Source organism: Elgaria multicarinata, chromosome 6 (genome assembly GCF_023053635.1).
Source record: "Elgaria multicarinata webbii isolate HBS135686 ecotype San Diego chromosome 6, rElgMul1.1.pri, whole genome shotgun sequence".
Classification (NCBI taxonomy): domain Eukaryota; kingdom Metazoa; phylum Chordata; class Lepidosauria; order Squamata; family Anguidae; genus Elgaria; species Elgaria multicarinata.
The window spans coordinates 76,717,803-76,744,933 of record NC_086176.1 but is presented as its reverse complement, the minus strand read 5'-3'; the positions used below and the strand labels follow the sequence as shown (position 1 = coordinate 76,744,933).

At 40.0% G+C, this 27,131-nt stretch overlaps 2 protein-coding genes across 2 annotated transcripts; both read right to left on the bottom strand.

Moving 5' to 3' along the window:
* Nucleotides 1–2,892: 2,892 nt before the first annotated feature.
* CETN3 (centrin 3) lies at nt 2,893–9,940 on the bottom strand. The gene is made up of 5 exons (XM_063129626.1): nt 9,773–9,940; nt 8,258–8,393; nt 5,006–5,120; nt 4,053–4,244; nt 2,893–3,315 (listed from the first exon to the last, which is right to left on the bottom strand). The coding sequence occupies exons 1-5, from the start codon at nt 9,787–9,789 to the stop codon at nt 3,272–3,274; spliced, it is 504 nt and encodes a 167-aa protein (XP_062985696.1). The 5' UTR covers nt 9,790–9,940; the 3' UTR covers nt 2,893–3,271.
* Nucleotides 9,941–12,681: 2,741 nt separating this feature from the next.
* On the bottom strand, nt 12,682–27,096 carry MBLAC2 (metallo-beta-lactamase domain containing 2). Its single transcript, XM_063129625.1, has 2 exons — nt 26,494–27,096; nt 12,682–16,089 (listed from the first exon to the last, which is right to left on the bottom strand). The coding sequence occupies exons 1-2, from the start codon at nt 26,990–26,992 to the stop codon at nt 15,704–15,706; spliced, it is 885 nt and encodes a 294-aa protein (XP_062985695.1). The 5' UTR covers nt 26,993–27,096; the 3' UTR covers nt 12,682–15,703.
* Between the last annotated feature and the right edge of the window lie 35 nt (nt 27,097–27,131).

The following is a 27,131-nucleotide window of genomic DNA, read 5'->3' as shown; positions in this document are numbered from 1 at the left end:
CACACATTTCAAATAGTAGATTTAAGGCACAAGCAGACCATATAGTACCAGAATTTCCACCACAGCAGACCAGATGTTATTAACCATGGAGAAGCTCAATTTCCATCCATCTCATTTTCTTTCCACCTGTTGGGCCTATTCCAAATACAAAAATAAGGTCCACAAAAAGCAGTGAAACTTGTAAGTACGAAAACATGATTTCTTTAGCATGTACAAAAGGTTAAAATCCTGATATGCTGCTATTGTGTTCAAAGAGCTCCCCTCCACAGCCCTGCTAGGTCTGATCACCCGTCCGTGTCTGAAAATTGAGAGAAGGCATGTCGGCTCCCTGCCCCAAACACATACTTACCCAGCTCAATGGGTGATCCATGTTTAACCTTAGATATTTAGTCAGTCCAATCCCCAAAAAAGATCTTGCAAATTAGGGAAAGATGTTCCTGCTTGCTCTTTGTATAGTGTGATCAAAATATAAATTGCTTATTCTTTACGGGATGTAAATGAATATTAGTGATGGGAAAGTGTTTCAAGATTATGGACACAGCCAAGTACACATTTCTATGTGTGGAATGGGTATGATAATCCCATTTTTTAAAAAAAAAATTACTGAGAGTGTAGATGATAGGATACTGCTGCTTGTAAGAGGTTGCACAGGAATATGAAGACAAGACTGGCCCTGTTCAGAAGACACTTTAAACCACAGCTTCAACCCCGGTGAATAAGGCAAAAAGCTCCATTTCATAGAATCATAGAATAGCAGAGTTGGAAGGGGCCTACAAGGCCATCGAGTCCAACCCCCTGCTCAATGCAGGAATCCACCCTAAAGCATCCCTGATAGATGGTTGTCCAGCTGCCTCTTGAAGGCCTCTAGTGTGGGAGAGCCCACAAACTCCCTAGGTAGCTGATTCCACCATCGCACTGCTCTAACAGTCAGGAAGTTTTTCCTGATGTCCAGCCGGAATCTGGCTTCCTTTAACTTGAGCCTGTTATTCCGCGTCCTGCACTCTGGGAGGATCGAGAAGAGATCCTGGCCCTCCTCTGTGTGACAACCTTTTAAGTATTTGAAGAGTGCTATCATGTCTCCCCTCAATCTTCTCTTCTCCAGGCTAAACATGCTCAGTTCTTTCAGTCTCTCTTCATAGGGCTTTGTTTCTAGACCTCTGATCATCCTGGTTGCCCTCTTCTGAACTCCAATTTCATTAGGAGGGGCTAGCACTTACTTACTAAAACCACCTGTGTCCATTATAGCAAGGTTTCCAGACTTCAGGCTTTCAAGGTCAGAGCTGAAGCTCTGCCAAAATTAGGCAAACAGACTGCAGCTGGGTTAGAGCGAGATCCTTTCACTCCCCACTCCTTTCCTGGAAGCCAAGGTAGTCATCCAGACTTACACTGACAGGCTATGGAAGCTCACCACATACAGCACAAGGGCCCGGGTTTTTTTTAAAAAAAGCTATGGGGGCTACTGTAGCCATTCTGTCTTCCCTCGGGTCTGGACTCAGGTCTTCATCTGTGAATCTGGTCTTCAATCCAGTCCTGGTTTGGATCTTCAGTCTTCGTTTTTCTTTTGGGCCTGGGAACTTTGAAGCTTGTCCTACTGGAAGACCCTTTACTTCAGTAAAGTATAGGATAGGAACGGTGGTACTTTCTTGTTTTGCCTGCAGCAGTGTTTCAATGGGTTTCTGTTGGTTTGGGTTTCTTATTTGTGAACTTGTACATCTTTTACCTAATTCCCCCCTTCCTCATTGTTAATGAACTTTACCTTTATTTTGAAGCTGCTGTGTGTTTTAATCCACTGATGCCTCAGTACTAAATCCAGTGCCTTCTGCATGGACCTGCTACTGTTTAGGATTCTAGGCTTGGGATGCAGAATAGAGGGTGTTGGCTTGAGCCCTTATTCTTGTGCCTCAAGGATGTACTGAATGGACTGAGTATCTCCTGGCTCAGGGTGGGTTGGACATTAAGGGGTGGTGGCAGCTGGTTAATTTGTTTGCCCGCTGTCCGCAGAGCAGTGGGGAGTTGGCTGTTTTGGAGTAACCCCTCTTAACTCTGACTCTCCCCCTCTCTCTGGGGGTTTGTTTATTCTTTCCTTCACAATATCTGTCTGAGATGTCCTAAAAAACTCCGCTACACTCAGGTTTTTAGATGATTGTATTTTGAGTTAGTTATATTATACCTGCTTTTAAAATCAGAGTTCTTCCCTGGTTCAAAAACTTTTGCACTGAGAGCCTAACCCTATACATTTTTCTCTGGATAAACACCACTGAGTTCTATTGGTTTTATTACCAAGTCAGTATGCATAGGATAGCAATTTTAGGGGCATTGTATTAATACAATATAGACACAAGCCCATGCAAAATGACAATTCTGTCTTACACAGCTAACTAATAACTTTACTGAAGAAACTAAGGAAATCACATTCTTCATTTTATACATAATCTGTGTAGTGTGTATTACCAATACCCATGACACTTTAACAAAACATATAATATTTGTAGTCTTTGATTGAATTACGTTGAAAGCACGTATCATTTTTTTTCAGAAAAGAAACAAATAATTGGCGATAGTGACTAGAATATAGGAGTGGGTCCTGGGAGATCCAGGCTCAAATACAAAGACAGCCATGAAGCTCACTGGGTGACATTGCACCAATACCTAACTCTCAGCCCAACCAACTTCACAGGGTAGTTGTGAGGATAAAATGGGGGGAGTGAAATATATGCTGTCTTGAGGTTCTTGGAGGAAAGGTGGAATATAAATGTAAAGTAATAATTAATAATTTTCACACAATCGAACCAAAAATCTAAAATGCCAAATGCTATTTTTTGAAAAAGTAAGCAGTTTTACAGTTGACAATTAAATCCACAATTCTATTTGGATTAAACACTCCAACAAGACTTATATAATATAAAAAGAAGACTTTATTAAAATGGATGTCTGTTAAATTCTTATATAAAAACTAAGGCCACAGCTAATGCTAAAATAATGTCAACTTCAAAAGGTTTTATACTATGATTTAATTTAAAACTCTTATACAAAGCTATTTTACAAATGAGTACTCAAACATAACACTGCTTATTCTAAAATTTAATGATATAAAATATCAACCTCTTAATACATATACTTTGTGTTTCTTTTGGTCCTTTGAGGAAAATTTTTATTATTTTTTGCATGGCTCCTGCTACAGAAATTAATTGAAACAGAAAGGTGGCAGCTTCAATGCTGAAAGCCAATAATCCTTCCTTTTTGTGCCAAGTTCACTTCTTTTCTTGTAATGCTAAACATCTCCAGTCATGATAGAAATAAACTCTTCCTGGTTGACTGTAAAAAAACCAAAACCAAACAACAGTTAAGTATGACATATATATGTTATTTAAAAACTTTTATTAATCAACTTTGTTCCTTTTTGGCAGTTGCAGGGAGCCTAAATACTAAAATTCTCTCAAAAATATTGGAAAGGCTGCAGTGTCAAACATTTTGAAGGATTAACTAAGGTAGGTGCAAGCAATTACTATAGGAAATAAAATAACTTAGCACTACTAAAACAGCCTGATTTGTAATTGCTTATAGGTCAAAATAAGCGATATAATAATTTCAAGTCTTATCTCGTTACAAACATATATAACCACCAATATGATCGGCTTCTCTGGGCTTTGTCTTCTACACGAATGTATACTTTGTTTATTAGTATTTGTTTATGATAATATATAATTCTTAGTTTCTGAAGTAGATTCCATGCTTTCAATAACACATGGCAGATTCAATAGCATTGCAGACCATAGTTAACCCCAGTTTATTTAGCCACTGTTCACAATAAAATGAAAGAAGAGACCAATGCATTCATGTTTTCTACTAATACATGCCAACTAATTTCACATTTGAATAGGAAGTAATAAGATTTCATTTCCAGATCTATGGGGAATTTGTAGGATTCAGTTTTATGCAGGATAAATTGGTCATTTGTCTGAGCAGGTCTCACCATGAAATCATCAAGGAAAGCGTATTTTTACCTCCAAGATATAAGATTATAACATAAACATAACATTTTTAGGACTTACTTTCTCCATCACCATCTTTATCAAATTCTTCAATCATTGCTCGAAGTTCTTCATCAGTCATGTTTTCCCCGAGTTCTCTAGCTACACGGCGCAGGTTTCTTAAGCTTATTTTACCTGAATCATCATCATCAAACAATTTAAATGCCTTGAGTATCTCTTCGTGTGGATCTCTGTCAAGTATCCAATCTGTCACTAAAATGGAAAAAAATATGAGATCTAGTCTTCTATAAAGACATTTTTGTTGTTTAAATTTTATCCTGCATGTAAATGCCTCTTATTTCGTCTCAGACATCAGCTTTCTGGCCAAAATAATCTAAAAGATTCACCTTCACCATCTAACTAAAGAACAGTGTGTATATATAGCCTCAGGTACATGGGCGGAAAGTGAATATATATAACATCACATCACCATCTACAGACATGGTAGGAGAATAGTCAGTTCTGCAGAAAATTCATTCTCTCTTTTGTACAATATTTTCTATAGCAATAGAAAATATTGTACAAAGCTTCTACATAGAGCTGCAAAAGTTTTAAGTACCAAAACTGCATTGAGGTACAATTACTTTACCATATTCTGATTTTTTAAAATTCTGAGGAAACAGAATATAAAACTTCTAAAAAGTAGGTATTGTAAAACAAAACTAGCAAAACATGAAAAACTACAGATTACTAGTAAACTTTGAGTCTTACCCCTTTGTTCATTTTCACAATTTTACTGGTAAATGGGGGGAGGGAGAATAGCAGAACATGCACCCTGCATTCTGGAGGGCGGAGGTAAAAATATATATAGTTTTGTTTGTTTTCAAAAGACAATACAAATACTAAGAAATGCTTAACTGTTATTCCTAATAAGTTTACACTTATGTCTATTGAAAAAACAGACTAGCTAAACATTTAGTTACTGATTATTGCCAACTTTCTTGTTAATAACATGTTTAAAATTCAATACCTACCAACTTCATTAAAATCTTCAAAGGTGATTTTTCCAGTTCCTTCACGATCATAATCTTTAAGAATCTTTAGCACATCTGCTTTTTTCACATCAAAACCCAAGGCTCTCATTGCCACCTTTTGGGAAACAATAGAAATGCAACAATGTTTCAGATTCAGTGCAATGTTCATTTTATACAAATCACTTTCAAGTACATATTTCTTAGAACAGTGTGGGAAATACACAACACAGAAAAGTTGGGGTAGTGTCATGTTAAAAAGATGCGAGATAATCTAAGAAAAATATAAGCATCATTAATTAAATTATGACAACAGTGTTATTGCTTTGTTTTAATTTTTTATTGTGAATATCAACAAAACAGAGTGACAACAAAACACAGTGTTAACTCAATAGGGACAGTATCCAACGGCGTACTTATACCCCTACCAATCCCTTCCACAAGTGATGGGTCCTGCTGATTCTGTTGCACAAATGTAACCCACTGCTTGCATAGTGGAGATTTAGCGCTTCCAGAGGCAACCTGAAATGATTGGAAACACTCATTTCTGGAACAGGGCAAGTCAGGGGAGCTCGCTTAAGGAAAATCCACCAACATCACCCAATCAGAAACGAGTGCTTATGCTTATTCCAGGGCTTCCTCCAGGAAGCATTAAATCTCTGTTGCATAAGTGATGGGGCCCACTTGCACAGCAAAATCAGTGGGACCAACTGGCGGAAGGGAATCACCAGGGGTTAAGCGCTTCGTTGGATACTGCCCTATATTCCTATGACAAAACCCATTTACTCATGAACCACCACCCTAAAAATGAGTATCAAAAGAAAACTACAGAATAAGAAACCTGCTGCTCTGCACTAGAAATGGCCATTGTCATCCACCTCAGGACCCAGATTGTCTCAAGAGCTGGCATTTCCCTAGCAAGGAAGTAATTGCCCAGTTTCAGAATCCTGGCAAAGTGTATGCAGAGGTGTCTATTGATCCACCTCAAGCTGAAGAATCTGGCATTGGTACGGCCATCATTTATTAATTTAAAGCATTTTTACCCCACACTTCAGCTGAACAGGCCTCCAGAGCAGTTCATAGAGCAATACTACTCCTACTCCTATCAACAACAACCTCTGCTCTCAGGCCTATAGTCTAAAAGACACAACACAAGAGCAAAGGGGTATGAAGAGGGGAAAAGCAAAATCAGGCATTAGTTCTTCAAATTATAGGGCTCTTATAATGAGCAGCTAGAAAGTGTTTAGGAAGAGGAGCCAAAGACAACTGGTCTCTCAACAGAGCCGATGGAATGGTCCTGCTCTTCTTCTCTCTCTGCTCTGCAGCATGATGGAATGGAGAAGTACAATACACGAGTGCTCCCCTCTGGTTGGTAATTGAGACATCATCAAGCATCACTGCAAGGGCCTCTACACAATCTCCCATTTAGGGGAAAAGGGGTATCCAGAAGCTGAGCAAAATACTCTACACACCACTTCTAGGCCACCAATCATTATTCTAGAGGGGAGTTAGCAAGTAGTGACCTTCCAGATATTGGCCTACAATTCTCATCAGTCCCAGCATAGCAATTGCTGAGAATTGCAGGCAAAAACATCTGGAGAGCCACAAGTTGCTCATCTCTGTTCTGGACTCTTAAGTCAGGCAGTGGGCTAGCTCATCCACTGGGATAGTTTCACATTTTCTAGCTTGAGGAGTACCAGAGCAAAAAGCCAAACTTGAATCTCTTATGTTCTCTGAGTGGAAGTGGGATGGCAACCAGATAGAACACATTTCCCTCCTATGCCACTTTTTGGCACTACTTTACAGAACTCAGTTGGCAGTAAGACATTTTAAGGATTAGAATGATTATTATATTAACGTTGCAATCCCATGCACTTACATTGGAATAAGCTACAATGAAATCAGGGGACCTTACTTCATAGTTTATGATAGCATTTCATGAGAACCACTGACAGTAAGACACTTAGAAAATTAATAAACTTAACAGAATGTCACACAGCAGCTTTAAGAAATTTCTGAGAATTACAAACTATGGTGTTAGTATAACATGACACAAATGCTAGTTATTTTCCTTCTACTTCTAGTCGCCTCTGAAATGCATGTCTACCTACCAAGGGCAAATATATATATGTTCAGTATTAATGTTTTAAGTGGTTCTTCATTTTAAGGTATCTTTATACATTATAGGAAGCCACAACAAACATTTAACACTCACATTCAAGAGCTTCTGTACTGCAGAACCTGAAGTGTGAGATATAGCCCAGTTCAAACATAACTTAACTAGACACAAGAAACTTTCTCTCAACTTCAGCTTCCTCCACAACAGCAGATAATACTGCCCTATTTTATAAAATTATGGAGATATTGGGTATTTCATACCACATATAGCCAAGAGAAATGTAATACATGAAATGAAATATGAACATTCAGAGAGCTATACAATGCTATTACACCACACTCACTTTTACCTTGTATGAGTCTTTTTTTAAAAAAAAATCAATTCATGTATACCACAGAAACATGTGTATCTGCCACATACCTTATGACAGAGGTGATCAACCCACAGCCCACATGTGGTCTTTGGCTTTATTTTATGCAGCCCACAGCATCTCTCATTCCTTCCTGTACCAGTTGCCACGACAAGGTCAAGTAAGAAACCAACATGTGGACAGACATGTACACACACAAGCTTGGAGGCCTAACCAGAGTGCAGCAAGTAGCATGGATAGTATTCTTTGAAAATATACTGTGGTTGTGGCTTCAAGCTTGGATTTGCATCTGTCTGTGTGCTTGGTTTTTTTTCTCAGTGGGGCAGCAGCTGGTACAAGAAGGAACAAAAGACACTGGGAGAGAAACAGTGTGGAGCGGTTCTGGCTCTGCCTACCACTATCATGTAGCCTCCAAAAGGTTGCCTCCAAGGGATTGAAGCACTAAATGGAAAAAATGTTGCCCACTCCTTCCTTATGAGATAAAAGTATTTGCTGAGTATTTAATTACTCATTTTCTTTGTAGAATGTACTGAGGGCTTTAACTTCTACAATTGCAAGGGCTCTTAAAGATTATTCTCCTTGGTCATACTTATGTTATAAATCAACAGCTTCACTTACATGCTCAACACTTTCAAAACATCACAGAACTACTGTCAAATACAAAAGCTATGATCAATGAAGCATATTTAAAAACATAGCCTAGTAATTGTGAGGTGTTTTTTAAAAAATAATTGCAAACTATCAGGCATTAAGAAAAAAAAATTACCTTTAGTTCATGATAATCTATAGCTTTGTCTTTGTCTGTGTCAAACAACTCAAAAGCATCTTTAATTTCTTGCTTCTGTTCTTCAGTTAATTCTCTTCTTTTTTTCCTCTTGTTTTTTTCAACAGAAAATTCAGCTCTAGAAAATAAAGAAGAAAAAGACAATTGCACAATCCATTATAGAAAGCACCAGGTGTTTTTATCATTAATTTACAAACATTTTTAGTTATGTGGCACACTTAGTTGATAGGCATTGTCATTTTGCTGATAAGGACAACTGAGAAAGTAAAGCCTCAGCTATGTTTTGATTTCATGTAATATACCCTGCTCTGCTCTTAGCATTCTATCCCACTCTTCGTTTCCTGTGTGTATGTATGTATCCCCTTTTTTTCCTTTTGCATGTGAATTATCTTGTTTCCCACCCACTTCTGTACATATCAGCGATGCTGACTGTACTATTGTTGTAAAATGGAAAAATTGAAGATCTGTACATATAAGCACTGTGAATACGCTGGCTATTTTTGAAGTTGTATGTTGGATATTCTTATACCAACATCCAATGAAAATAGGCAATGTTATGTTAGATGGACTCCTGCATTCCTAAGAGCTACTATAGTTTCTACACTAGTTTAACAAAGAAAATAATTTTGACAGGTCTATGGCACTCATGCATGCATCTAAGTAAACATAGGAAAGCTGCCTCATACTTAAGCAGACCACTGTTCCATATAGCTTAATACTGCCTCTGCTGACTGACTGCAGCTCTCCAGAATTACAGGAAGATGCCAGGGATTGAATTTAGGATCTTCTCTACATGTAGGACCTTCTCTACATGTAAAACACATGTTCTACCACTGATCTATGGCCCTGCCATAGTGGCATCCCCATCCTATAATTGGCAACTACCTCACCAATAACCATTTTCTGTTTGTGGGGATAACTTGGGAGACCATCAACAATATAGTTCAAAGGGTAAAAAGCAAATCACACACATAAATTGCCTCCGCTCTACCATATACCTCAGTCTGCCCCATTCACACAAGCCTTTAAGGGATAAATATTTAGGGCTGACTACTTATTTTCTTGGTTTTAGGCTGCGTTATTTGATTTGTTATTTACTAATTGCACTTTACTACTGCTTTTTATAGTGTTTTAAATTAAGTCCGCAAACCGCCTTGAGAACCTAATAGGCACAAAGTCGGGATACCAAAAACGCCCCCCTAAAAAAGTTCAGCGGGGTTAACAACAAAAACAACTTTTTCAGTAAATAAAGAAAATGCTCGAAAGCCAGGGGCAAATCTGGAAAAGCGGCTCAGAAAACAGCTACAGGTCAGCTATGTCCTGAGAGGAAAGATAATTGATGTGCGGGGGGGGAGGAGGAGGGAGGAATCGCGCGCGCTGCGGTTGGTATCGCGACAAACGACTCGCGAGGGGGAAACGTTGCGTTACCATAGCAACAAGAAGCGAGCTCATCACCTCTCTCTCCCCCATCCGCCCCCACCCCCGGTCCATACCAACCTCGATACCAAATTCATTCTCCTGGCTCCACCCCTTAAACCGGACACCAGGCGGGAGTGAGGGGGTAGCGTATCTCTACTACTTTGGCTACTACCGGCACCCGGGATCAGAGCTATAACAACAGCCTTCCCTCGAAAGCGGGACGCAAAACCCGCCCCTCTGCCAACAACGCTGCTTCCCTCTTCAGATTTCAGCTATAATTGGACATTGGGAAGCACCCCTCCCGCCTCTCCTTGTACGGCGTATCGCGATAGGTTGAGCCGCTTGTCAATCAAAAGGCTAAAAGCCCACCCAACCTCCTATTAAAAATTGGCGTCTACACGCCGACGTCACCCAGAAGGCAGTACGGCACGGACGTCAGAAGGAAGCGAGGGGCGGGGGAGAACTCAATGGCGCCGCGCTGATTGTTGACGTAGACTGACCCCGCCCTCTCCAACTCTCATTGGTTGTAGCGCCAGAACGTCCCTGCCCTGTAGTAAGGATCGAAATTATACTCAACAGTCTTGAGTTAGGACGACGCTAATCAACGGCGGCGGCGGGAGGAATAGGAACAATGTGGGAAACAGCCGTTGATTAGCATGTCGTCCGAACTCAGCCACAGTAGACCGTATTTGGGGCAGTTCTCTTTTCCACCCCACCGCGTTAAAGGGACCCTGAAGTTTAGACTGGTATAATAGTCGAGGCCATTATTTACAACCAGCAAAATCTATTGACAAAGCTTTTCTAAACTCTACCAGATATTGCTGCTGATGGGGATTATTTCATGTTTGAATGGCACCAGATAGATAACTCTCTGCACATAGAAAACTAGAGCATCAAGGACTGTTCAGATTGCTGTTTTTACTTTTTTGTTAAAGGGAAAGGGGGAAGAGTCCCTTCAAACATATAATTCCCACACCCCATCTTTATAAGATATTAGCCAGTTAAAACTTTACACGCTGCTGTTTGTATAAACTGGCTTAGTTGATACTGTGTCACTGCCTGAACAGCTGTAATAGTATTATTTCCCCCCAACACTTTATGGGAAGAGAGCTACTTTTAACCCACTCTCCTCTAACATTTTAGCAGTTTACCTTCTAATCCAATAAATTCTGCACATTTCAAAATGTGCCTGCTACGGACGTTTTGGTGGATGATGTAGCACATAATGCAAACTAAAACCAAAAACGTGCTGCCTCTATGCTTTACCTTTTTTTTTTGGTCTGCCATATTCACATTCCCTTGTAAATGTTAGGACTGCAGCCTGTATTTACTCGTTCTGCTTAAGTATAGCTTTAAAAAAAAAGTTTGCCTTAACTGTGAAGCAACACTTTTAAGACAGAAAGAACCACAAATGTTCATCGTAGTCATATCTGTATATATGGAACTAAACCAGCAGATGGCGTTCCCCCTCCTTTCTTTTTTAAAGGTAGCTCTTGTTCATTATATATTGAAAGAACAAGGACATTTTAATATGTGAATAAAATGTTCATGTATTTACTCTACTTAGAACTTTTCATAAGTATTTTTTGGGTAATTTTTGGGTTTATGCATGGATGTAGAACAACCAAAAGAATCCTCAAGACTAGCCCCAGATCAGCACTTTCATTTGTAAGTAGTTTTGTAAGCCACTAAAAGACTGAGACATCAAACAAGCTGTTAATTACTGAACTCTTAAAATATCATCCTTCCAACCCACCCACCCCATCAACTTTTTTTGTTATGGATATTATCCAATAGTGACCCAGGGCTAGTACTATGTCTACTTTATTGATACATTGTAAGCCGCTCCGAGAGCCTTTTAGCTGAGGTGCGGGATAAAAATACTCTAAATAAATAATAATAAATATGGTGCTGGGCTAGCGTAAACTAATGCTTGTGCGATGTAACTAGCACAGTAGGGGAAAGGATTGCACTACGTACACTGTACAGGTTAGTTTAGGCTGGGGCAACGTCATTAACACAAATGTGGGACCCATTGGAACCTACTCTATTTGAGCTCAGTGTGAAAGAGTTTAAGTTTATCTCCCACTTATATTCAATTACAATCCTTACTCTAGATGTCTTCTCTTATAATTCAAGCTACGCACAAACTCTTCTGTTTCTTTTGCATTGTGACATTACACGGAGGGGCATCCTCAGAGATGTTTAAACAAATCAGTGTTGGTTTTAAAAATCAACTGAAGATAACTAGAAGGAATTCCAGATGCAAGAGATGTGTAAGTAGCATAATGGGTAAGAACATGAGCTCTAGTAAGCCCCATGTGAGCCATGTCCTCATGGGGGAAGAGAGAAGAGCACTTAGGCAAGCAATCATCTCAGATACAGGGTGAAATACTGGCCTATTTTCAGGCTTCAGGAATAATGAGAAATGCTTTCAGCACAAAAACACATTCAAAATACCATTAGTGTCTTTCATATTTCATAAGTGATCTGGCCAAGAAGAAGACCAAAAGTAACTAATGAACAATTAGCTAAGACAGTTGTAGTAAACATGATGAAAGCATTTTCTGGGATATCAGAGCAAGATGTCAGATTGTAAATGGTCTTGCACACCAAGATGATCCCAATTAATGATGGTGTGTGTTCTCATTTTCACAAAGAACTATTTCCACAAGGAACATTGCCCTCCTTCGAGTCTTCAAAATGCACAAAACCACTGAGTGGTGGCAGCTGCTATGGCTCTGCTATCTCAACTGAAAACACGAACTGTTTACCCCAGCTTTTCCTAACCTGGTGCCTTCCAGATGTTTTGAACTACAATTCCCTTTAGCCCCAGCCAACATGGCCAATGCTCAGGGAGGATACCAGGTTGGGGAAGTCTGGTTTACACTATCACTATCACCATCCCCACCCCTCTCCTGTCCCCCAAGAGGGAATAAATACATACTCTTTCTCCCCTCATTGGGTCAATTATCACTAGAGAGCAGTTTCATTGTCATAATTTTTTATTATTAATATCTATGATAAAATAATATACAATTTTCCTTGAAAACAGTGGCATATACTATTAGTAAAGTTTCAGCAGTAGACAGTACAGTGTGTTACAACATTTAAAATGCCTTTAAACCTGTTCTTACACCATAATTCATGACCCAGTTCAATAAAAACTGTTGAATTGACAACATACACTTTGCTTTAACTTGAAGAACTTTACCTGAAGTAGGTTATCGGCTGTGTTTTAAGCCATTATAAGCAGCCAAATATTGAATCCATAAGGGTGTCTAGATCTTTTACAAATAAATCAATAGTAAATGCCTCACATTCCGTAATGTTTAAAGTGAAAATATATAAGACACCTCAAATACTGATAAGGTCAAGATATTTAATAACTTCTTTCAAAAATGCTTATTGTTTTATAATATAAAAATAATTAAGACAGCAAGATTAGATTATGTAACAACATTCATACTCTGGGATTGTACTTTACTAACCAACTCTAATTCAAAGTTGACTTATTTCTAAGTGAAAACTTGCACTAAAGCTGCAGTCCTTAATACACTTACTGGGAATAAGTCTCACTGAACTGAGGAATTGGGCTAAATCTCTTTCCTATCCGACTACATTTCCCAAGAACAACAGATAGTTTTTGATTCCAGCTTATCTGGCTTTGTGAGCGTTAATTTAGACTGAAATAGGACACAAACACTCAGTCTAAAAATCAGCAGGTTGCATCTACTATCCGCTCACTTGAGAAGCCGAAAAAACTGTTCCAACGGCAGAAACTCTGTTCTTCAGTGTAGACTAATCTTTGGCAATCACAGTATTCCTTAGTTGAATTCTCCTCACAATGAGCCATGCACCAAGTGTCTAATCTTTTGGGGAAAGAATTTTCATGACATGGAGGAGAGAGAGAGAGGAAGAGAGGTTTAAAATAGGGAGTCTACTTTACCTCTGGGTAAAATCATCATTAGTGCCTCAGCAGTATTCCAGAACAAAGTCACTTTGTAATGGTTCGATCTAAGAGATCTAGAACTTTGCAGAACAAACAAGGCACTAGCAGTTTACAAAGGCCATTCCCAAACTGGTTGGTAATATTGGTTAAGCAGGAACCAGATTACCCTTAACTGTGCTTAATATTTCTGTGGACACAAAACTTACTGCGGTTAACACAGGCGGAATGACTTTATTTGAGAAGGGAAGGGGTAGGGTAAGAAGTGCATGATCTGGCAACTCACTCCTACTCTCTTGACCACAACTCCCAGCATGGCTAGCTGAGGGATGCTGGGAGTTGTAGGACTTTTTTTGTTTCCAAACATGCATATATTCTGCCTTGAAGGGGTTATGGGCCTCACCAGCCCACAACATGAAGCAAGCTACAATTGCTAATTTTTATTCTAATGTTCTGTGAGCAACAATTTGTTTTCAAACGTACCTTGCTTGGTGCCTGTTTTCCTAGTATTCAAGGGTATTAAATTTGGGATTTTCATTATTATAAACAATACTTCTAAAGCTCACTGTCAAAATGAAGCAATCTGCAACATTAGATATGTCTCCATCAGTTTGGTGCAAGCTTCAGATTAGAGCTAAAAGGAATTGCTAACTGCATGTCTGAACTGGTGGCTCTGATCAGCCTGCTTACTGTTCTGCTCCCCTCTACAACAGGAAATAGGCACTCTTAACATTTAAGGAACTGAATACATCCATCTTTTTACCCTCAAGACTGCTCAAGGCTAAAGTGCTGAATACAGTGGGGTTCAATCTCCGTATGTGCAGTGCTCTTTGATGTAGGGGGAATAGTATGCAATCAAGCTTCAAAAAGATGAAAAATACATTTGTGCAATCACCACAACCCTGAAGCCATTCACTGTTTTCACAAGGGCTGCTGTTAACAACCATCCTACTGAGTTCCAAACAATCATGTTAATTTCAGCTCCACAGCTACAAGACACAAAATCCTCTTTCACATAATAAAGTGGCACTGTCCCAGATAGTTTCACAGGATTTTTATGTTGAAAAAGAACAATAATTGATAAGGGCTTGTGTTAAGTTTCTTGCAAATAAACATTGCACAAAATTGGGAAAGAAAGTCATTGGGTGGTGGCAAAACTTTTACCTGAAGTCCTGCCCACACCTGTAATGTGAAAAGAACCCAGCCAGAGCACAAAAGATGTTGCTTCTGCCAGCCACCTCCCACAAAATGTCAATTTGCGTTCTCCTGAGACTCATTGTACTCACAACAGTCACCAAACAATTTGCAACTCACTAGTGCTGAGGTGTTTCTGCAGCTGCTGTACTGAAGAAACAAAGGAATTATGATCACAACTGTATGTATTAAATATAAAATGGTCAGACTCAACTCTGAACAGATACATACTCACATTTACACCATTAGTCACATTTAAAGAGCAAGCAATATACTTCAGATATTCACTGACATTTCATTTGTTTTGGAAACAATAGCAAAATCCAACACAATTCAAGAAGAGCAACAATATATGATATAGTGCTTTATATCGACATTTGGTAATTAACTGCCATTTACATTCACCCCATACAATAAAAAATAATTGATTGGGTGCTTTAACTTAGTGCATTCAATGAGACAGTGGAATGTTCTAACTCTCCCCTCCCTACAAGTACTGCTCATAATAAATTTTGGCCATTTAAAATGCACTTTCAACACAAACCCCTAACTCAAGTCTGACACAAGTGCAAAACTTTTCATTTTAGCACATCATGTTTCAAAATGCTTGAAAATACAAAACAACGTATTTAGAACAGCTGTCAAATAGCACTCAACTTATGTGCAAACCTGCCTTGAAAAAATAGAAGGAACACAAGTAGCTTTGGCACGGCTACTAGCTTATATAGTTTATTTCATATCTTTTTTAAAATAGAAATGAAGTAGATAAAAATAAGAATCTTTATGGCTTATCAGCCCATTTTTCCTTTAAAGAAACTTACGTACACTATTGGGTTTTATGATAGCACATTAGGAGACATGTGATACTATGAAGTTGTTCTAGAATTTGTTGCACGAAGTGCTAGACTTGCAATCGATCTCATAGCACAGGTAGAAACTTTGTGACAAACTCCAGCATTAGAAATGTAGTTGGAAGCCAAACGATACAGCCGTTCGGCGCCAAACGTGTTAAAATGCCCCGGAAGGACTTTCTCCACAAGACCCCTATTCACTAAGTCTATCAGTCGCTGGCAGGTTGCAACGTAGTCATTTATCCGGCTGTAGGGAAGCCAGTCAATCATTGAGCCGTCATAGACTACATCCCCACTGAATAGTATCTTCCGTTCTCTGTCATGCAAACAAATGCTTCCTCTTGAATGGCCAGGCATGTGCATGACAGTGAGCTGTCTGTCACCGAGGCTGATCACATCCCCTACAAACAAACAAAAAACAAAAGAATAGGGAGGGGAATTGAATGTTTTGAAGAGTGATCTCCAGAAGAAATGTAACACAATGCTGTGGCAAACCTCACCATGAGAAGCCAAATAATGCACAAACCCCGGTCGTTCTGTTGGGCCATCACAGTTCCAAGATCCGGTTTTCAAACATCTTTTGCGCACTAATACCCAACACAGATGGTCATACCCTATGTGGGTATAAACATTTAAGCTGATTCAGGGGCTGTTGATAAGCCATGGTTAGGCCACTAACCCTTTTGCAGCAAATGGTTAGTGAGTGTGTATAAATTGTGATTATGTAGGCACCATGGTTAGGAATGGTTCACAACACACGCTAAGTCATGGTTCACACAACACGCTAAGCCATAACGTTTAGCTAAAATGCTTAACCACCGTGACTCTGAATAATAGGCCCTCAGTGTTCAGTGAGGGATGGAGCAAAGTAACTGCATGGAGAGGAGCCACTAATTCAGGAGTGTTGAATGTCTTTCAGGCCAAGGGCTGCCTTTCATTTCAGAGAAGCCCTTGGGGGCCCAGCTATGGGAGGAGTCAAAGTCAAAAGGGGTGGGGCCAAACATTCCTCAATTATGAGCATACTGTAGCTCAAAGCTCTACCAGTAACTAAGCCTCAGGAAAGGCATTTCAACCATTTAGAATGGGTGGGTGGGGGGAGCTGCACAAAGGCTGGGAAAATACCAAACAGTCAGTTTTGTCAGATGATCTACCAACCATGTTTGCCAGATTTTGACATGACTGCATTAACTGTTCATGGCAAGGTATTCATATGAATAACTTTCAACTGAAAGATGGTATTGCCCACCAAACTTGAGTTGTTAGTCCAAAGGAAATAACCTCACAGCAATTATAATATGGATGTGGGCGATCTGATCCACTCTGACTTAAGAGCCAGGACAGAAGTACGCCTGCCCTCCCCATTCTATGTGAAAGGCTCCCACAGGAAAACACGTGTTGGTTCGGCAAGAGGATTCGTGTCTACCTTGTCCTCAGAAATGAGGGATCTTGTTTCTTGGTCGTTTCACAATAATGGGCCCCAGGCCACAAGCTACCATTTTAGTTCCTATTTGACTAAATCAAGAACAGGTTTTTGCAATTAATGTCCAAGTAAAAACATGTGGAAGGAATGCCAGTACTTGGAAACTGTATCAAATACAAGAAATGAAGCTTTAAAAGCAATTGGTGGGTTTAATAGTAACAAATTGACAGGTCAAATTCATATGCTAAATTGCAGGGCCTGTTGAGCAAAATAACTAATAACGGACTCCTTAAGAGGAACCTGGTCAATTGTAACACTTTTTTTTTTAAGGATTTAAGAAAGGCAGGCAGTAATGGGTCTTCCTTCTGAAGGAATATGGCAAAAACCTTTATTAAAGCTACAAGTGTTAGTTGTATATAAAAGAACAAATGCTACATATATAAAAACAGCAGCCAGGAGAATAAGAGCCACTCTACCCTAGGGTGACCATGTGGAAAGGAGGACAAAGCTCCTGTATCTTTAACAGTTGAATAGAAAAGGGCATTTCAGCAGGTGTCATTTGTGTGCATGCAGCACCTGGTAAAATTCTCTCTTCATCACAACAGTTAAAGCTGCAGGAGCTATACTAGAGTGATCAGATACAAAAGAGGGTAAGGCTCTTGCAGCTTTAACTGTTGTGATAGAGGGAATTTCACTAGGTGCTGCATGCACACAAATGACACCTGCTGAAATTCCGTTTCCATACAACTGTTAAAGATACAGGAATCCTGTACTCCTTTCCATATGATCACCCTAGTCCACACTATCCATTAACCAGAAATGGAGCAGCTGCAGGAAGCTTGCTTTCCTCCTCCCTGCCAGGAAGACCATTCTGCTCCAACTGCCTGTTACCCTGGCAGTGCAGAGCCCAAGGAAAACACACTTTGGCTTCTGCCATTGGCCAGGAAACCAAGGGGAGGCCTGCAGTTCTTGCTTCCAATGATGAACATGATGGACTACCTAGCCTAATCCATCTGCAGTTGAGGTGCAGCTGCTCCAATGCTTTTTTCCTCTTCCCTTCCCAGCGCTATTTCCTTTTGTATCATGCTTACCGGATTATGGGAGCCGTATCTTTTTTCTGTACAGCACATAAAAAATTGTAGGAACTTTATATGTTGCTAATAGTTGTAATGGGAGTAGTAAAATAAAATAATAATAAGTGCAAATCAGTTTAAAGTGATGCACATTGGGATAATTAAAAAAAATCTAATCTTCATGTATATGGTGATGGGGCCTGAATTAGCTGCAATCTCCAACAAAAATGATCTGGGGGGTTATGGAAGAAATGTCACTGAAAATGTCATCTCCGTACTGCAGCAGTACAAAAGGCAAATTCAGTGTTACGAATGGGAATGAAAAATAAAACACCAAGTAGCATAATTTCAGCATAGGATTAAATATTGCATGTAAATATGATTGCTGTATCTTAGAAAGGATATGAGCAGAGCTGGAGATGGTACAAAAAGGACAGCTAAAATGATTGCTGTGGGTGGGGTACAGCATGAGCATTTACTTATTTTTGCAAAGAAAAAAGAAGAGAAAAATGTGGACAGACAGAGGTTTACAAAATAATGAAAAGAATGAATAGAGGCATTAATTTTCTTTTTAAAAAATCCTAGTATTTGGAATCATTCAATATAATTCACTGGCAGTAGGTTCAGGATAAGGAGGAGGTCACAGTACTACGTCAGACAACATGCATTAGTTTTAAAAGAATTCATTGCCACAAGAGGTTTCCATTCTTTAAAGCCTATTAGCCAAATACAGCAGGTCTATCAATGGCTTTTAGTCATAGCAGCAGAGGGTCAAACTCAGATCTCCAGATGTTTCTATTTTTATTTAAATAAATAAATATGGATGTAAACTAGAATCAAAATGGATCCATTCCCCACTCAAATCTCTCTTAGGGATGAGCCTTAAAAGAACAGGAACACCAGGACTCCTCACTAACAAAATTTTAGCAATTAAAAATCGGGCGTGATTTTCCAGGAACAGGAAGCAGAAAAGAAGGGCTGCCCTTTGAAAAACAAAGCAGTTAAAGCAGGCCTCCCCAACCTTTTTGGACTCGTGAGCCCATCTGGGAATTCTAGGAACTGCTGTGAACACCACCACAAAATACCTAATCAATTGGTCGCCATTTTGGCATCTACCTGTCGCTATGGATCTTATTTTGTATCTTATCGAGCAAAAATGTTTGTTTAGTGTCTATTGGCCACTGGGGATTGTCTAATTTCTGCTAATTGCTGGTGATGCAATTCAGCTAATGCTTTTTTAAAATGCAGGGCTAGAAGGGGGAATTTGTAGGGTTGGCATCCGTCTGTAAGACTGAAATAATTTGAAATCTCAAAACAGGGCCTGAGACACTTTTTCCTTAAAATAATCTATTTTAAAAGCCAGTTAATGCCAGGGAGAGTTAGCACATCTTAGCACATAGATGATCATATCGCTGCTTCTTTCCAGCAATCTCAGTTCTGACTGGAGGGGAGGTTGAGAAATGTTACAGTTCTCTTCTTCTTTACGCAAGGAGGAAACAAAACAGGTAGATGTAGTTATGGCCACCAATCTGGATGGCTTTAAAAGGGGTTTGGATAAATTCCTGGAGGCTAAGGCTATCAATGGCTATTAGTCCTGATGGTTGTGTGCTACCTCCAGTATTAGAGGCAATAAGCCTGTGTGCACCAGTTGCTGGAGAATATGGGCGGGAGGGTGCTGTTGCACCATGTCCTGCTTGTTCATCCCTGGCCAATGTCTGGTTAGCCACTGTGTGCTGGAGTGCTGGACTAGATGGACCCTTGGTCTGATCCAGCATGGTTCTTATGAATAGAAAAACAACAAGAATCTGAAAATATCAATAGGAATGTAATTGTATGTATACATTTCCATTTCCACTGATATATTCAGATTCTCGTGGCTTTACACTCATTGACCCTGTTTGGACATAACAGTGGTGTGCTGTGGGAAATCATCAGTTTATTAACCTAAACATTGCAGGAACACATACTGCGCCCCAGCCACTTCCTGTTTGCATTAACAACCCTTGAATGACACCTTCGAGAGCTCTTTCTGTGATGTCGGAACACGGACACTTGAAGTTGTTTATGGGTTAAACAAACCCAAGTTAACACACAAACCACCCCAAATGCCTGGCACCAACCATTACCAAGGTTTTGGCACCACTTAAGATTTTCCTCTACTCCAACCCACCTGACAGCATATGATAAGGTTTTAACCGGTCCTGGGATTTTTTATTGTTCATTGTTTAAAATTGGTTTTGTATGTAAATGTCTTTTTATATTTTATATTGTATTTTTAAGGTTTTAATCTTTTGTAAGCCACTGAGAAAGCTTTGGCTATTGGGCAGGATAGAACCAACAACAACAGAACAGGACCCTGCTCCTTGCCTTACACATCAGTCATAGATGTGCCTTGTCTTCCTGGCTAGAACAGGGATGGCCTAATGAAGTGCTGGCTGGAGCCCTTCACATGAGTCTGCATGTGCATGTGAACACACACACAAGCATGCAGAAATGATTGGGGAGTAATGTTGGGGTAAGTAGGGTGACCATATGGAAAGTAGAATAGGGCTCCTGTATCTTTAACAGTTGTATAGAAAAAGAATTTCAGCAAGTATCATTTGTATGCCTGCAGTACCTGGTGAAATTCCCTCTTCATCGCAACAATTAAAACTGCAGGAGCCCTGCCCTCTTTTGTATCTGGTCACACTAGGCAGGGCTCCTGCAGCTTTAACTGTTGTGATGAAGGGGGAATTTCACCAGGTGCTGCAGGCGTACAAAGGACACCTGCTGAATTTCCCTTTTGTTTACAGCTGTTAAAGATACAGGAGCCCTGTCCTCCTTTCCATATGGTCACACTAGGTAAAGGCTCTCCCATCACCAGTGATCTCCACTGAGACTGCTATTAGTCTGCTATTAGCAGAAGAAAAATCAACGATCTAAGAAGCAGAATCCCTGGGGGGTTAAGAAAGAAGCAGCAGTGGCAGGATGCATCTCAAGCTTGGGGGACATCTGTATGTGGGCCACGGGTTATGCAACCGTAGGCTAGAAAAATGGAAAGTAGGAGTGGGTTTATTGCTTTTAAAAAGGGCAGGAGACACTGGGTGATATGTCAAAAACACAGATAATTAGGCCATATGGCAACCCTAGTATTCACCAGGGATTAAATTAACCAATTTCACATCAGGCTACAACCTAATGTCATAAATAAGGAGGTATAACCGTATAAAGTTCCATTTTTCTCACTTGGCAATGGAAGCCAAAGGGAAAAAATGCAGTACAAAACAAAACCTGGCTGCGTTATAACATGAAAATCACTGAAGCATACATAGCCAATTGTCTTGTAATATAGCTATTTTGTCATCAGTTATTTAGATTAAATCCAATACTGTTTTCTCTAAACAGTAATAGAAATATGTAATTCAATCTAATAAATTGAATATTCTAGAGGAAGATATTGCTTAGTATTGCTTTTTAAAAAATTAGATGGAACTCCCAGCTATTCAGATTATTCTGACATGCTCATCACCGTAATTAATCTTTGTTGGCTGATACCACTGGCTAGTTTTTCAGATGTTTCTCAACTACTAATACATTATATTTCTTTATATTCTCCCCATTTTATTATATCAAGTAACAATAATTGATGTGGGATGAACTAGGGATACAGAATTAAAGGATAAAGAGCATAAAGCAGGATGATGTATCACTTTTCACAAAACCAATTAGACTTCGGATCTGCTTAATTTTGCAAATCTAGGCAATCAAGAAAAACACTAACAAGAAATCTTACAGTAACGAAGTACTCGCTTTTATAAATAAATGCTTTAACATTCAATTAACTAAAACTACTAGCTGCTTGAATGTAATTGAGAACATTTCTAGTAGCCATTTGTTCTTAATCATCTCAGAGGACATCTTTTTTCCCAAGGCAATGGCTGCACACCCTTACATCTTGTCAGGAGATTGTGACAAGTACCAAGTATTTCAGAAAATTTATTTTGTACAACTCAAACCAATTACAAACTTCACTGTCTTCATTTTATATTCCACAACCAGAGAATAACAGATTCATAACATTGAAGCACAATGAAGCTGTTTGGATGTAATGGTGTCTGCGTCCAGCAGCAAATCGTGGGCTAATTAAACCATGAAATGCAGGGATGTGTACCACACCTTAGCCATTTCCTATTTGCATTAACAATCTTTGAATGCTACCTTCAAGGGTTGTTTCTGTGATGTTCAAATAGTGGCATTTGGGTTGTATGTGGGTTAACTTGGGGTTGTTTAACCCATGAACAACCTTGTGCCTTATTCAGATGCCACAGAAACAGCCCTCGAAGGTGGCATTCAAGAGCTGTTAATTCAAACAGGGAGCACTTTGGGCACAGTGCCCATTCCTACAATTTGTGGATTAATAAACCCACAATTTGCCACAGGACACTGCCCTTAAATCTGAGCAGGGTCAATCAGTGGAAAAGCTACAAGAATTTGAAAAAAATAAACAATAGAAATGTAATTGTATACATACAATTACAATTACATTCCCATTGATATTTTTAGATTCTTGTGGTTTTCTTATTCATTGTACTTTCATTTTAAATCCTTCAGAAATTTATTTTAGTTTTTAAGTTTACATTTCTCTCTACTTTCATGTCTTTCTGTACTGTCAGTTTAAACTGTGATTAACAATGAACATCGTCATAATATCGGGTCTTAAGTATATGGTGGTATACAAACAGAAATACCTATTAATAAATCCAATTCAGATTTATCATATTAAATTCTCAACACAAAATAATTTTATAAGGAAAAGCAAATTTTCAAAATCAGCTTTTCCTGCAATTTCTAGATGTAAGTCCTACATGCAAGTACTAAGGAATAAGTTCCATTGCAATTAAGCATGTGAAAACAGTTTCCAGTTTTGGATGTACATTCCATGGTCTATGAAGCTGGGAATGAGCTTCTTGGCTGCACATGTTTTCCTTGCCCCTCTCTCGTTCCCTTGAATACTGGCTTTGGACCAGTGATCCTAGATTGTTTTAACTAGGATCACAGAACTCAAATTTAATGTCAGTTAACTAACCAAGATATTAAGCCAGGATCTATTCTGATCATGGCTTAACATCTTAGATAGTTAGCAAACAATAAACCAGAGTTCTCCATTACAAATCCAAGAAGGAATTCTTGTTTAAAACAAAAAGGTATCATGGGCTGAAGCCAGTGCAACTTAGGAAGAACAAGGAGAGAGCGGCCAGTTCTAATATTTCCTCCCAGCTTTGTAAGCCATAATTCATGAACCTGAGAATGTATGTCTGAATCGGACAACTGTGTGTTTTCACTGCTTTAAGCTGTTCTCTGGGTTGTTGTTTCTAAAAAGCTAAATAGAAACAATAGTTACTCTGAAGTAAGCCTCATGAATTTCAATGACACTTACTCAAAGTAAGTCTAAAGTAAATGAACTTGTCTAAAGTAAATGAATTACGTGCTTCCAAGATCTAAAATGGCCACATGAAACTAATTTGAGAGAAGGTTTTCAAGAGCCTTGCATCAACAGAAATGTTGTCATCCATCTGGAAATGTGAATACATGGTATTATGATCTCATATCTCATGCTGAAATCTTAATCAAATGCTCTTCTTGGACCCTTGCTGTGTTCTTCCTGGAAGCAATGAGGTAAAGTGGCACCTGAGACCATTCCTGGCAAGCTTATCGCCTCTGGGAATGCCACCTCCCCACAGAAGCACGGAATAATACTCAGATTCCAATTTCAGGAAGCTAGATCAGAAAATATTATTATTACTATTTTTCTTTTATTCTCTCTCTCAATCTCTCTCTCTTTAAAGGTTCCTGACAAAAACAAGTTTTAATTAACATAGAAATTGTAACCAACTGCTTGCTCTAATATACCCTCAAATATCATCTACCTTGCATTTAATATTTAATTAGCAAGAACGGTCAATGGATCCATCAACGTGACACTGTATATGCCTACATCCCCCACACAGACACTGTTGCTCAATCCTTACGCTGACGTTCAGCTGCACACATGAGGGCAATAGGAAACACGCTTACCAGAAAATAAGCTCTACTGAACATACAAGGACATATGTCTGAGTAAACATGCATAATATTGGTCTACTTGATTATTAACAGAGGTTTTTTTTTAATTAAAGAGTTTGTTTTTCTTTACTAACTGACTTTTTATTCAAAATAATAATCTAAACTACAAATTGTAGAATGGACTGACACATGCCAAGTGAGAGTAAATGTCCCATAAAGATAAGATTGGAGTGTTTGACCTCAGACAACAGTGAATATTGGTCATTGACTGATTAGAAATGTAATAAATAAAATAAACAGTGCCACACAAACCCCACAATGATGTCTTCATTGCCTAGGGATATTATTACATAGGGTGGTTAAGTTTGTATTTGTTATTAATGGTTTGTACGAACAATTACATTTTGTACACTAACAATACGTCTTGGTAAAATTGAGTTGTCAGTCATTTGAAGGGGAATTGTTTTAATATTTATTAAAGGCACATGTACATTGATGGTGCTATATAAATAATAATAATAATAATAATAACAATAACAAAATATCTTAGCTATATGTTGTATTGTACATGTACAAACTAGCCTAAGACTTCACTTCCTACAGTCCATTCTCCAGGAGCTGTCTCCACCCATACTCTCTCATTCACAGACACTCAAATTGCATGTCCATGTTTTCAAGAAAGACAAATTCTGCTTGGATGCAGTGTCCGTGGATCTTGCAAGACTCCCTTCTCCAATACCTGTATATGACTGCTGAAATTCTAAAGGAAAATACCTCATACCCCATGTTACACACACACAACATACACAGAGTTGGATTGCAAGATTCTTGACAAAAAGATGCATTTGTCTCGTACATTTTCTTTTTCTCTTGAATATACACACACAAGGCATACAGAGCTGTGCTCCTATGGTCCCTTCTACATCTTGCTCTTTAAAAATTGTAAGGACATTCCCCTTCTCTTCCCCCCCATTTACATATTTCCAAAGGAGTCTCAAAACCCTATAAAAAAACACTATTCCCTTTCACAGTTTGCAGAAATCTCAATTCTCATATGTTGGAAAATTGCCCCACCCTTTAGCATGGTTCACGAATTGCTGAAGCCATCCAAGGACATCACTCATTCTCCTTTCTCTCTACCACACAGGATAATCAGGGCATTCAATGTCCCCTTCCCTTGACACATTCCCTTGTAAATTGGGAGCAATAAAGCCCAGCAGCTAGCCCACTATAATCAGTAATGGGTTATGAATTTCACAGCCTACTAGTGCCCTAAGAAACACTGGGGCCCAATTATGAGTCTACCATCAACACCACCAAATATTTACGAAGCAGCTATATTAGTACTGGTAATACTATTTTGAATGCATTCTATTAGGTTATACTAAATATTAATATTTGTGAAGTATATTATCAAGTCAGAAATGGCATTTTGTTATGTTATATAAACATTCGTCTACCACACAAATTGCTTTCATTGCAATAAAAGGAAAGCTTTTACTGAGTTGGGGGCTCTAGCAGCCCACCCTTTCCACATCATCATGCACACCAGAAGCATTCTAGGGGGTGCCCTCCAGATGTGTTGGGCATAGCTGCTGGCTGGGGATGATGGGAGCTGTAGTCTGCCCAACATATCTGTAGGGCACCAGGTTGGGTAAGACTGCTTTAGGATGTAGTCTGATTAGTATATTTGCAATACCGAAAGTGCTACTGGTGCTCAAAACTGCCTGCAAGCCCCAATTCTTGAATATCCATGAGGCCTTAGATAAGGTGACCATATGGAAAGAGGACCGGGCTCATATATCTTTAACAGTTGTATTGAAAAGGTATATGAGTTTCAGCAGATGTCATTTGTGTGTATGCAGCACCTGGTGAAATTCCCTCTTCATCACAACAGTTAAATCTGCAGGAGCTATACTAGAGCGACCAGATACAAAAGAGAGCAGGGCTCCGGCAGCTTTAACTGTTGTGATGAAGAGGGAATTTCACTAAGTGCTGCCTGCATACAAATGACACCTGCTGAAATTCCCTTTTCTATACAACTGTTAAAGATACAAGAGCCCTGACTCCTTTCGATATGGTCACCCTACCTTAGAGAAAGTCACTCTGTACATGGCCAGAGACACTCTTTAGCATGAATTCACCTAGTGTCGTGCCCTGCCATTTAAAGATGGCTCCAGAGCCGATTGGGGTGGGGGAGAATGTCTGGGCCGGCTCGTGTTGTTCGTCTTATCGCCCTTCGCCCGCTCAATGCCTCCCCCGTGGCTTACCCTCCTGCAAGATGTGCGTCGGCTGGACGGGCCGCACTCGGAACTGCCTGGCGCTCCAGCCGGGGCTGGGCTGCCGCACCACCTCGCTGTCCGAGAGCCAGGTGACCGCCTCGTAGTTGTCGCCACGGCGCAGGGCTGCGGCCTCGGCGCTGTGCACGGCCACCTCCTCGAACTGGTGCAACCCGCCCGAGTGATCGAAGTGCACATGAGTGGCCACGGCGAGCAACGGCCGCCGCCCGCTGCCCGCCGGCTCCTTCTGCGCTTCGCCGCCACGCTGCCCCTCGGCGTCGCCCAGGGCCGGCTCAGTGCCCAGGAGCCCAGCCAACTGCAGGTAGTCGGGAAGGCTGCGCAGCCCCAGCCCCGTGTCGATCACCACGTCCCGCTGCGAGCCGCGCACCAGCCAGATGTTGGCCCGGTTGCCCGACTCGTAGAAGCGCTCCTGGATCCAGTAGATGCCTCCGCCCAGGGACTTGTGCGCGAACCACTCCAGCGCCGACATCGCCGCCGGCCACAAACCCCAAGCCGCGCAGGACCTTGCTGGGGCAACTGCACGTAGGTGCAGCCGGTCTCTCTGCGCACAGGCAGCGCGGACGCGCAGCTACGACAGACCGAGGGCGGGCGAGTCACGAAGGGGGTGC